The sequence below is a fragment of the Bos indicus x Bos taurus genome, chromosome 24 (assembly GCF_003369695.1).
Source record: "Bos indicus x Bos taurus breed Angus x Brahman F1 hybrid chromosome 24, Bos_hybrid_MaternalHap_v2.0, whole genome shotgun sequence".
Lineage (NCBI taxonomy): Eukaryota > Metazoa > Chordata > Mammalia > Artiodactyla > Bovidae > Bos > Bos indicus x Bos taurus.
Window position 1 is genome coordinate 60675547 of NC_040099.1, and position 13458 is coordinate 60689004.

Consider the following 13458-nt stretch of genomic DNA (forward strand, 5'->3'; position numbering starts at 1 on the left):
GCATCATTCTTTATGCTTTTCTACAGTTTCAGACATTTTCTGAAGTGCAATCTGTATGAGAAAACCGTGTTTGGGAGGCCGGGGAGACAGCCTCCAAGGTTGACACCACTGTCAAGCGACCGGTGGAAACCGCACCTCCCGCTCCCCAGCACTTCTCTTATTCCATTAAACGGGAGGCTGTAGCGCCTTAAAACAAAACCCCACAGAAAGGATACAAGGAAAAAGGCCCTGCGGATGTCATCCAGGCAGAGGTCTCGACACTGGGCCGCGTCAGTGTTACAGGCAAACTGGATGGTGGAGACCTGTGGGATGAGAAGAGAGAGAACGCACAATCGCAGGCTGCTTCCCTCCACCTGCAGGGCAAACTCACTGTCTCAGCTACAACAGCCAGGAAGATAGCTTGTACTGACACACAAAAAATAGAAATCTCTTCCTGCAGCTTAATTTCACTTAATAAAATCTGCCAAGGTAAAACACACTGTTAATAATACACTGAACAGAGTTGTAGTAGTGCCGTACGAGTAACAAAAGCGACACTTGGGGTTCCCTTACCCTGTATACATGCTTCACTTATCCTGTATAAATGCTTCACTTATCCTGTACAAATGCTTCACTTTAAAAGCACTATTATAATCTTTCCCTTTTCTAACACCTGATTTCTCAATGTTCTGATCTTCTCAAACTCAGGTATAGAAAGATATTAAAAAAGCATTGATAAACTAAATATTTCTCTGTGTAAATAAGTAAAATATTTCTGTCCTGCTAAAATAAAAAGTCTCTCAATTCCAACAAGATGGGTGCACTCTTGCTTAACCCCCCTTCCCCCACAAAACAAAAACTCATGGACAAGTTTAAAGGGAGGCTTTCCCTATCTCCCACTTCCCATGTAATCTTCTACTAAGTTCGGAAGATGCTTTAATCTTCTTCTTTAGAAAAAGACATATCTTTCAGTTAAAATATAGAATTTAAAAAATAACACAATGAGCCTCATTTTTAATTTAATAATATTTAGTTATTAAAATATTGAATATTTAATACTAAAGACAGTCTGATCATTTACTTGAATCTAATTAAAATTACTTTTTTATGTATTGTTTTAATATTCCAGGGCCGAAAGCTTAAAACCAGTAATTACTCAATAATATTTCAATAAAATTTCTTTATTGAAATTATTTATTCTAAGTCATCAAGTACTCTTTGCGAACTCAACTAGAACCAGCTAAGGCTGAATCGATGGATCAACTATGAAGGTATTTTCCTGCAGCATCCATTTTATCTGACCTCAGTAAAACTTTAAATATTCTATCATCAATTTCTTATAATTATCTTCAGTTTTGAAATAAGGGCAAGAGGTATCAATCAACTCTCCAGCCCAGCATGATAAAGGTACCCTTAATATTTGGTTGGCTTTTAGCCAATTCGAAGGACGTTATGTTGAATAAACAGTCTGAGATTTGGACGGAGGCCACGTCACTACGGCGACAGAGTAAGCGCTTTGGATTAGAATCACTAGACAGAGAGACTAACCCTGGGAACACATGTCTCACTTCACGGTCAGACTCATGCGCTGATGTGTGGCAACACGAATATTCTTCCAACAAAAATAAATGGAAGGAAACAAAAATAAATGTGAAAACAAAGGGAAACAAGATAAATAACACTCTTTGCCCTCTGTTCTTTCACTTATATTAATGGCTTTTTACATCAGAGAGTCACAAACAGTCTTTAAGAAAAGCCCAACCCATATGTTCATAAAACAATAAAATCATGCTTTTCTAAATGAAAATTTCCTTACAAACTGTTTGACTTAATTTTTAACTTAATTATTAATATGTTAAGTAGTATAGATTTTTAAGTAGAATTTTTTGTTCTGGCTGTGCTGTGTGGCATGTGGAAATTTTAGCTCCCCAACCAGGGATCAGATCCATGCCCCCTGCACTGGAAGCGCAAAGTCTTAACCGCTGGACAGCCATGGAAGTCTTAAGTAGAATTTTTGATGAAATAACATTGCAACTTCCTCATGGGATTAGAATGGGACTATTTTAGTATTCTCAAATGCAAGAGCGCTTTTGACAAGCTACCTTCTGTTTACAGGAGACAACAGAGTGCTGCAGGGTCTCTTGCTCCATGTGTATCCAGACAAACATCAAACAGGACAGCACTAAGGGGAAGAGAGCTTCATACCTGAGGGGTCGGGGGTGGGCATGGAAGTGAGAGGGCAGAAACGAAAGGAAAAAATTAAACACAAAGGCAAGTTAAAACAATTTTGATAATACTTCTAAGTTACATTATCATAAAATTTAATTTTTTTAGGTTTTCCAGAGGAAGAAAGTAGGGAAAGAAAGCAACATTTAAATATAAACTCCAACACCATCTTTTTTTGAAATTTATCAAAACTGGAGACCATTACGCGTTTAAAATAGCAGAGATATTTAAGTCACTCGTAAGGTAAATGACAGAAGTGCACCAACAAAGAAAACATAAGGCAGAGGCAAAAGTCATCAATATAAAGAGAACAGCAAGATAAACACTTCAAATTTCTTTAAAAATGGGTATAATACAGGAATACAAACCTCTCAAAAAGAAAAAAAGAGCCTATACATTAAAATATGTTTGACTTTACGGAAAACTGATGTAGAAATTAAAAAATAGATTCCACAGCCACTTAAAATATTTACTCATTAAAAAAATAATCCAGATAAAAGTATAATAAAAGAATAATTATAAAAGTATAATAAATACTTCCTGTAAGGCAGTCCAGTACTATGCATCAAGAACCTCAAAACTATTCACATAGTACAATCTAATAATGTTCCTTCTAGGAATTTACCCTGAGAAAATAATCAGACATATGCACCATGATTCCCATATGAAGACATTTGTTGTAATATGTTTATGGAAAAGAAAAACAAGAAAACAAGCTAATATTCACAGGGGAGTTTGATTAAATAATGTACAGTATTTCGCGAGGCTGGTGTATAATGTGGAAATTATAATGTGGACAAAGGAGAGATGTTCATGAGATGACACAGTGTCAGATGCTTTTCTAGTCCTTTTCTGCCCTAGTTTAAGGCGTGTTTCATTTCTGTAATCCCCCAGACACTCTCCACATGACAGCAGTTGTCATCTGCTCTGACCACGTTTACTGACGCCTTCCCCAGTGGTCTGCAGAGTCTCTGCCTGCGCCAGTCTTCTCTCCACACAGGCCCAGCTCAGAAGCACTTGCTGATGAGCTACTTAACTGGGTGGAAGTTGCAACACAAAATTAAGCAAACCAAATCGAAACAAAACAACCTGTATTTCTCATTCAACTTTTTCAACTACCGAACTCTAATCCATATGGTACTATTTCCTAAACAAGAGAAAGCAAGAAAACCAAAACCCTTTAAATGTGACCACCAATCATAAAACAAGACCCTGAAAATTGGGCAGAAGAAAACATTCAGCTTTGAGAAAGCATATATAAATCACTTGGTATATACGGTTTAGAACAGACAATACACATGCGAGAAAACACTACTAGTAAAACAAGTGCAGAAAATACACAAAGCTGTACTGTTTTCGGCCTACTAAAATAGCTTGTGATATTCTTATGTATAAATTAAAGTACAAATACTGCGACGGATATGATGAAGTGCGTCCCCTCATAGGTTGTTGGTAATATTATAAACTGGTGCTGTTCTTAAGACAAAAGTAAAAAAAAAAGTTCATATTCTATGGCCCACTTATAATACAGCTGAGAAGTGAGCAAAGAAAATAATCTATTAATAACTATATAAAAAGCTTATGCAAAACATATAACTCAAAATATTATTTATGATACTAAGAATTAGAAATAAAGTGACCAAAAATAGGGGAATAATAAAAGCATCAAGGAGTAGTGATATTACATAATATTAAAAATCTATTAAAATGATTCTTAGGAAGCCTGTAAACCACCTGGGAAAATGCTTCTAAAATTAAGTAGAAAATAAAGATACAAAATACTACATGGACTATCATTAATACTGTATTAAAAAGATAAGTACAGAGCTAAGACTGGAAGGAAATACGACAGAAGATCAAGAGGAGGGGTAGGGTTAGTATATGATTTTCTTCCTTATCTCTACTTCGCAAAATGTGATTGTATGATGTTTACAGTGATTTAAAAAAAACAATTGAAAAGGAAAGATTTAGAATGCCTGCATCCTAGCCATTCTTGAATATACGGTTCAATTTTCACCTAAGTCCGTGATGGCACCAATTCAATCCCTTTCTCTAGTCATTCTTTATATCATATTTTCACAATAAACTTATGATAATTTAACTGCAGAGTACAGCATGAGAAATGCTGGGCTGGATGAAGCACAAGCTGGAATCAAGATTGCCGGGAGAAATATCAATAACCTCAGATATGCAGATGACACCATCCTTATGGCAGAAAGTGAAGAAGAACTAAAGAGCCTCTTGATGAAGGTGAAAGAGGAGAGTGAAAAAGTTGGCTTAAAGCTCAACATTCAGAAAACTAAGTTCATGGCATCTAGTCCAATCACTTCATGGCAAATAGATGGGGAAACAGTGAAAATAGTGGCAGACTTTATTTTGGGGGGCTCCAAAATCACTGCAGATGGTGATTTCACTGTAGCCATGAAATTAAAAGACGTTTACTCCTTGGAAGGAAAGTTATGATCAACCTAGACAGCATATTAAAAAGCAGAGACGTTACTTTGCAAACAAAGGTCGGTCTAGTCAAAGCTATGGTTTTTCTAGTAGTCATGCTGAGCGCTGAAGAGTTGATGCTTTTGAACTGTGGTGTTGGAGAAGACTCTTGAGAGTCCCTTGGACTGCAAGGAGATCCAACCAGTCCATTCTGAAGGAAATCAGTCCTGAATATTCATTGGAAGGAATGATGCTTGAAGCTGAAGCTCCAATACTTTGGCCACCTGATGGCGAAGAGCTGACTCACTTGAAAAAACCCTGATGCTGGGAAAGATTGAAGGCGGGAGGAGAAGGGGATGACAGAGGATGAGATGGTTGGATGGCATCACTGACTCTAGGGACATGAGTCTGAGTAAACTCTGGGAGTTGGTGATGGACAGGGAGGCCTGGCGTGCTGCAGCCCATGGGGTCGCAGAGTTGGACACGCCTGAGTGACTGAACTGAACTGAATTGCTGCATTATATAATTGCCTAACATTGTAAAATAGAGTCCACATTTTATAGACGTTCACAACTGTTACAGACCTGGGGTATACTAATTATTCTATCCGTATGTCTGTCTAGTGTTTAGGATACTAGAAATGTGAAGGAACACAATTGTTGACTAATTGAATCAAGGTGTACTTTGAGGATAAAAAAAACATGATCTTAAAAAATATTTGTATTTATATGTGAAATTATTCTTTCCTACCACATAAAAATAGAAATTCCATAGTTCAACAAATAGTGCTACAGATTTACTTCTTTTCAAAACTATTAAATACAATTTTTGTAAAATGTAGGTGAATAAATCTGATAAAGACAATCTTCTTATGAGACTTTATTTGAGACAACTAATATCTCATATAAAGTCTCTGTATCTGAATTAATAAACTGAAATACCAATAAAATGTCATTATGGGCTCACAGTGTACTTAAAAGTTAGACTAAGTTAGGATCTGTTTAGTTTGGTCTCTGTGACAACTGAATTGGGCTGAAAAGACATTCAGTTTATATTACACTTTGTTAAGCAAAGGAATAATCAAAATTTTGGAAAAACATGTTTAACCAACTTAAGAAAACTATTTTTAAGTATTACAATAGCTTCCATTTGCATAAAAATAATCAAATGCTGATTAAAAATGAATCTTCTTTATTCACTTAATCAAGGATGCATTGTTAGAATTTAGAATTTCTATTAATGTACTTTTGTAAAGTAATAAAACTGCATTTCTTTTAAATATCCTGTAATTCTCACTATTCACACTTATTCACATAGAGAACCCTCTGGGTTGTCCAAAATAGTGGTGTGGAGCAATGGCAGGTGGACTACGTTTTGCAAAACTGATTTGCCATTGAAAGATGTACTAACTGAGATTATTAGGCTCCTGTTTCAGCTACCTCTGTTTTAATTATTTTTGCAAAGGTAAATACTTTTTGATGTTGCAAAATATATTTCTTAATACATTCATTAATAAGGTCACACTCATCATTAGTATTCTGATTTCAGATGTGATTTTTCACTTTTTAGATTTTTTTAAATTAAACATGCTTATGATAATCTGCTTTGGTATCTTTTGACAATGAAATTGATAATTTAAAACACTAGAATACTAAAAAAATTTTTAAATAAAAGATAAAACACTAATACTTTCCCTAATATAAGTCATATGATTAACTCACTCTACACTATGAAATATTTTTGACTTAAAATTCAACTTTAATTACTCTTCCTTCCTTCTTTTATTCCTAATCCAGGAAACCAAATATATTTCTAGATTTGTTTGAATTTTTGAATCTATAATACATTTCTTTAAATATTTAGATTAAAAGATATAGATTGCTTTAGAATTTAAAGGCTCAAAAAAGATCTTAAAGTGACTATGTAGGAGCTGGCACATATTCTGAACACTCTTAAACATCCACCTCCTAAAGACAACCTCCGGGTGTGATCTTAATGAAACTTGTGTGTTGTCCCAAATGGAGGGTTAGAAATGATTTTTTCTTCTACTTTTTAAATCTAGACTAAAACCTTGTGCATATTCTAATTCATAGGTACTTTAATGGATTCTGATTATAATTTAACTACTTATCCTGAAATTTCACCAATAAAGGAGAAAAGAGTGAATAGCATTAAGTCTTATTATGTTTACACTCTTGAGTAAGAACATGCTGATAGACTTCAAGTTTTATTTGAAAACTGAAAATTCTAGGCCTCAAGTCAAGGTGACTGGTGAAAATGTCCAAGTTGTTCATATTACATCTTCACAGACACACAACAGATCAGGTTCTGGGGGAGAAATGAAAAAACAGGTATGGGGAACTTTGTTAAGAGAAGGAGACTACAAGAACTCCTGGGTTCTAGATCACTTAGGATGTTAGAGTCTATATGAAAAGATTTTGAGAACATCCCTCTAATTCTGATATAGGAGATATTAGGCTTCCCACAAAATGAACCCAAGTCTTGGACACAAAATGGCTTTACAAAATCATATATAAACTATTGATAGATGATAATCTGTTGATAGCACAATGGTGAATCCCTAGGTTTATTCTAATTGAGATCAAGATCCTATATTTAGACTGAATTTTGAAACTCAGTAATGTGCGTATTTTTTGCCCCCATAAGGATTTAAGTAAAGATGAAATAAAATTTGAAAGCAAATGAAGAACGCTGTTCTTCAGAGCAGACACGGAGAGTATCATTGTTCTCACTGATTTCTAGAGAATGCTTCAGACTAACCCAAATCAAGCTGTTCTTTTTTGGTTTTACAAGAAAACTTCAATCTTCAATGACAATGTATTCTCTCACTTTTAAGAAAATATTCTAAAAGGTTTCTGAATCAAAAGGAATATTTGTACTAAGACATATTTAAGGGTAAATATAACAGAAGATGTATTCAAAAAAGAATGAACAAATCAAAACATAATTTACAGTGGATGAAAGGAAAGCAACAAAAACTAAAATTTTTATAAGTCATTGTTTGAGATTTAAAATTCCTCTACAATCTATCTGAACTTTCTAACACTGTATGTAAGCAACATTTTAGCAACTTTAGGAAATAAACAGAAACACAAGACAACAGGTAATACTCTGAAAACGGTACGACAAAGAAAACTGCAGAGAACAGATAAAGGCATAGACAGTTTTTACAGAGTAAAAATGCTTGCAATGCATTCTCAAGATTCACATGTTTTTCATTTCCAGAGGTTAAATACTTAGAGAAAGGTCAGTATATCATTTAAAACTTGCTACTAAAAATTAAAATCTTAAAACAGTTTATACCCTGTACTTAGAAGTAGGTAGGTCGACATCGAGGAAACAAGAATGCTGAACAATCGATCAAAGAGGACCGGAGGGCTCAAGAGAGGCATGACGAAGGAGGAGGCTGCAATAAAACAGATTTGGGTGGAGTCAGTATGAGGGACACAGAGTACAGAGTTTAAAGCACTGAATAATCTATTATCACTTACAGCATTTATTGTTGTGTGACATTTAAAAGGAAACTACACTTGCCCTACTCATTTTTGTAAGACACTTAAAACTCCATATGTTTAATGACATTCCCTCACTTTAACCACATTTTAGTTCAGATTTTTTCAGTGTATATCCTCACTCTTGCTCACTGTAATAACTCCTAAGAGAATAATGTAAATAATAAAAATAAATATTACTCAAGATTCAGCAACTTTTCTCTTAATTAGACATTTAATTCAAAGACAGAGGTTGATTTTCCCTAAACCCCACCCCTCCCCGCTTTTCCCCAAGTTTTCCCACTGCAAAGTATTGCATTGAGAGTTACAGCATGCTAGTTAGAAAAGGAGACAAGAGAAAAGGAGTTCACCATTCAAGAGAGCTGTAATAGGAGTAATCCAAGTAAGGGAAGTCGTCTTTCCTCTCAGGGTCAGAAAGCAGTCACGTCACTAGGGAGAGCAGATGAACTGGGGCAGGGGTGGTTACAGCTCAGCTAGGAAAGAATCTGCCTGCGAGGCAGGAGACACTGGTTTGATTTCTGGGTCAGGAAGATCCCCTGAAGAAGGGATAGGCTACCCAGTCCAGTATTCTTGGGCTTCCCCGTGGGTCAGACGGTAAAGAATCTGCCTGCAATGTGGGAGACCTGGGTTCGATCCTCGGGTTGGGAAGATCTCCTGGAGGACGGCATGGTAACTCACTCCAGAATTCTTGCTTGGAGAATCCCATGGATTCTGGTGGGCTACAACAGTCCATGGGGTGGCAGAAAGTCAGACATGACTGAGCAGCTGAGCACAACTAAGCATAAACTTCCCAATCTTGATTCTGGGAAGAAAATGTGCATAATTTCCTAACCCTCCTGGTTAAGATTGGCAATATGTGCCCCACTCTGCTAAGCTGTATCAGTTGGGTCTGACTCTCTGCAACCCTATGGACTATAACACACCAGGCTCCTCTGTCCATGCGATTCTCCAGGCAAGAATACTGAAGTGGGTTGCCAAGCCCTCCTCCAGGGGATATCCTGCCGCAGGCATCAAACCTGCCTCTCTTACAGCTCCTGCACTAATGCATTATGGCAGGCTCTTTACCAGTAGTGCCTCCTTTGGAATTAATGTTTCAGTGGAGAAACAACTCCAGAAAGAGTGAAGGGATGGAGCCAAAGCAAAAACAACACCCAGCTGTGGATGTGACTGGTGATGGAAGCAAGGTCCGATGCTGTAAAGAGCAATATCGCATAGGAACCTGGAATGTCAGGTCCATGAATCAAGGCAAATTGGAAGTGGTCAAACAGGAGATGGCAAGAGTGAATGTTGACATACTAGGAATCAGCGAACTAAAATGGACTGGAATGGGTGAATTTAACTCAGATGACCATTATATCTACTACTGTTGGGCAGGAATCCTTCAGAAGAAATGGAGTAGCCATCATGGTCAACAAAAGAGTCTGAAAGGCAGTACTTGGATGCAATCTCAAAAATGACAGGATGATCTCTGTTCGTTTCCAAGGCAAACCATTCAATATCACAGTAATCCAAGTCTATGCCCCAACCAGTAACGCTGAAGACGCTGAAGTTGAACGGTTCTATGAAGACCTACAAGACCTTTTAGAACTAACACCCAAAAAAGATGTCCTTTTCATTATAGGGCACTGGAATACAAAAGTAGGAAGTCAAGAAACACCTGGAGTAACAGGCAAATTTGGCCTTGGAATACGGAATGAAGCAGGGCAAAGACTAATAGAGTTTTGCCAAGAAAATGCACTGGTCATAGCAAACACCCTCTTCCAACAACACAAGAGAAGACTCTACACATGGACATCACCAGATGGTCAACACCAAAATCAGACTGATTATATTCTTTGCAGCCAAAGATGGAGAAACTCTATACAGTCAACAAAAACAAGACCAGGAGCTGACTGTGACACAGATCATGAACTCCTTATTGCCAAATTCAGACTGAAATTGAAGAAAGTAGGGAAAACCACTAGACCATTCAGGTATGACCTAAATCAAATCCCTTATGATTATACAGTGGAAGTGAGAAATAGATTTAAGGGACTAGATCTGATAGATAGACTGCCTGATGAACTATGGACGGAGGTTCATGACATTGTACAGGAGACAGGGAGCAAGACCATCCCCATGGAAAAGAAATGCAAAAAAGCAAAATGGCTGTCTGGGGAGGCCTTACAAATAGCTGTGAAAAGAAGAGAAGTGAAAAGCAAAGGAGAAAAGGAAAGATACAAGCATCTGAATGCAGAGTTCCAAAGAAGTTCCAAAGCAAGGAGAGATAAGAAAGCCTCCCTCAGCGATCAATGCAAAGAAATAGAGGAAAACAACAGAATGGGAAAGACTAGAGATCTCTTCAAGAAAATTAGAGATACCAAGGGAACATTTCATGCAAAGATGGGCTCGATAAAGGACAGAAATGGTAGGGACCTAACAGAAGCAGAAGATATTAAGAACAGGTGGCAAGAATACACAGAAGAACTGTACAAAAAAGATCTTCACGACCCAGATAATCACGATGGTGTGATCACAGACCTAGAGCCAGACATCCTGGAATGTGAAGTCAAGTGGGCCTTAGGAAGCATCACTATGAACAAAGCTAGTGGAGGTGATGGAATTCCAGTTGAGCTATTTCAAATCCTGAAAGATGATGCTGTGAAAGTGCTGCACTCAATATGCCAGCAAATTTGGAAAACTCAGCAGTGGCCACAGGATTGGAAAAGGGCAGTTTTCATTCCAATCCCAAAGAAAGGCAATGCCAAAGAATGCTCAAACTACCGCACAATTGCACTCATCTCACACGCTAATAAAGTAATGCTCACAATTCTCCAAGCCAGGCTTCAGCAATACGTGAACCATGAACTTCCAGTTGTTCAACCTGGTTTTAGAAAAGGCAGAGGAACCAGAGACCAAATTGCCAACATCTGCTGGATCATCGAAAAAGCAAGAGAATTCCACAAAAACATCTATTTCTGCTTTATTGACTATGCCAAAGCCTTTGCCTGTGTGGACCACAATAAACTGTGGAAAATTCTGAAAGAGACGGGAATACCAGACCACCTGACCTGCCTCTCAAGAAATTTGTATGCAGGTCAGGAAGCAACAGTTAGAACTGGACATGGAACAACAGACTGGTTCCAAATAGGAAAAGGAATACTTTAAGGCTGTATATTGTCACCCTGCTTATTTAACTTCTATGCAGAGTACATCATGAGAAATGCTGGGCTGGAAGAAGTACAAGCTGGAATCAAGATTGCCAGGAGAAATATCAATAACCTCAGATATGCAGATGACACCACCCTTATGGCAGAAAGTGAAGAGGAACTAAAATGCCTCTTGATGAAGGTGAAAGTGGAGAGTGAAAAAGTTGGCTTAAAGCTCAACATTCAGAAAACGAAGATCATGGCATCTGGTCCCATCACTTAACGGGAAATAGATGGGGAAATAGTGGAAACAGTGTCAGACTTTATTTTTTTGGGCTCCAAAATCACTGCAGATGGTGACTGCAGCTATGAAATTAAAAGACGTTTACTCCTTGGAAGGAAAGTTATGACTAACCTAGATAGCATATTCAAAAGCAGAGACATTACTCTGCCAACAAAGGTTCGTCTAGTCAAGGCTATAGAGAAGGCAATGGCACCCCACTCCAGTACTCTTGCCTGGAAAATCCCATGGACGGAGGAGCCTGGTAGGCTGCAGTCAATGGGGTCGCTAAGAGTTGGGCACGACTGAGCGACTTCACTTTCACTTTTCACTTTCATGCATTGGAGAAGGAAATGGCAACCCACTCCAGTGTTCTTGCCTAGAGAATCCCAGGGACAGAGGAGCCTGGTGGGCTGCTGTCTATGGGGTCGCACAGAGTAGGACATGACTGAAGCGACTTAGCAGCAGCAGCAGCAGTAGTCAAGGCTATGGTTTTTCCAGTGGTCATGTATGGATGTGAGAGTTGGACTGTGAAGAAAGCTGAGTGCCGAAGAATTGATGCTTCTGAACTGTGGTGTTGGAGAAGATTCTTGGGAGTCCCTTGGACTGCAAGGAGATCCAACCAATCCATTCTGAAGGAGATCAGCCCTGGGATTTCTTTGGAAGGAATGATGCTAAAGCTGAAACTCCAGTACTTTGGCCACCTCGTGCAAAGAGTTGACTCACTGGAAAAGACTGATGCTGGGAGGGATTGGGGGCAGGAGGAGAAGTGGACGACAGAGGATGAGAAGGCTGGATGGCATCACTGACTCGATGGACATGAGTCTGAGTGAACTCCAGGAGATGGTGATGGACAGGGAGGCCTGGCGTGCTGCGATTCATGGGGTCGCAAAGAGTCGGACACGACTGAGCGACTGAACTGAACTGAACTGAGAATGAAGACAGATCCCTCAGGAGGGCATCCTGGATGAAAGGCTTATGACTGTTTAACCATGAGGCAAGTCTGTTAACCCATTTAGGCGATCTCTTATTACTCTCAGGGAACAGAAGAGCACCAGAACATAGTACCATCTGAACACGTTTTTTAAAAAAATCCAAGAGTAGTCTGTCTATTGTCATGTAGAATAAATTTAAATAGTAACTCCGGCAATCAAGATAATTTAAAAGGAACAGTCTACATAAAGCCCATAATGAAATAAAGCTCATACAGTGAAAACAGAGTTACGTTTACAAGAGATGCTTCTTGTCCAGCTCCACTTACACAATGACCACAGTGTCTGGAAAAGGTGCAAATCAAAACTTGGAGAGACACATGTCAGTTTCCTGCTGTGTTTTTATACATCTGCTTGGATTTTAAGAGTAATCCAAGGTAAAACACTCCTATCCCTTAATGCTCCTTGTAAGGCAAAGATCCGCCCAACGATCTTTTTTATTAAAATGATGAACAAAAAGCATTTTTAAACAAATAAAGGTTAAACTGCACATCACATCATTCATAGGCATGACAAACTGTCGTCTTCTCCTTTTTTTAATGAAAAATCTGGACTTCCCATCTGCCCCTGCCTTCCAGCTGGAAGGAAAAGGCTGCCTTTAAATGGCGTGTTTGCTCCACATGCACATTCTCCAGAGAATGACAGAGGAGAGCGCTCTGAAACACACAACTGGCTTTATAGATGTGTGAGGTGTTGGGAGGTGACTAAGCAATGTTATTTTCAGCAAGGGAAATACAGATGAAATTTAACTGCTTCCTAGTCCCTGTGTAAGAACTGAGAATTTATGAACTGACATGAAACTTCAGCATAGGAATCTCTTCACAAAACCTTCTTCCCTCCTGGAATCACTTTTTATCAGGTGTGAATAAATATGCAGCCTTATTATC

The 13458-nt window shown here is 38.2% G+C and overlaps 1 protein-coding gene across 6 annotated transcripts in view; it reads right to left on the reverse strand.

Moving 5' to 3' along the window:
• PIGN (phosphatidylinositol glycan anchor biosynthesis class N) overlaps positions 1-13458 on the reverse strand; it is a 105069-nt gene that overhangs the window by 35978 nt on the left and 55633 nt on the right. For all 6 annotated transcript variants that reach the window (XM_027525614.1, XM_027525616.1, XM_027525615.1 and 3 more), the window contains 3 exons: positions 7963-8065; positions 2082-2184; positions 216-302 (listed from right to left, as the gene is read on the reverse strand). In XM_027525614.1, the coding sequence (XP_027381415.1) occupies positions 216-302; positions 2082-2184; positions 7963-8065 (293 nt within the window). The remainder of the gene's footprint in view (positions 1-215; positions 303-2081; positions 2185-7962; positions 8066-13458) is intronic.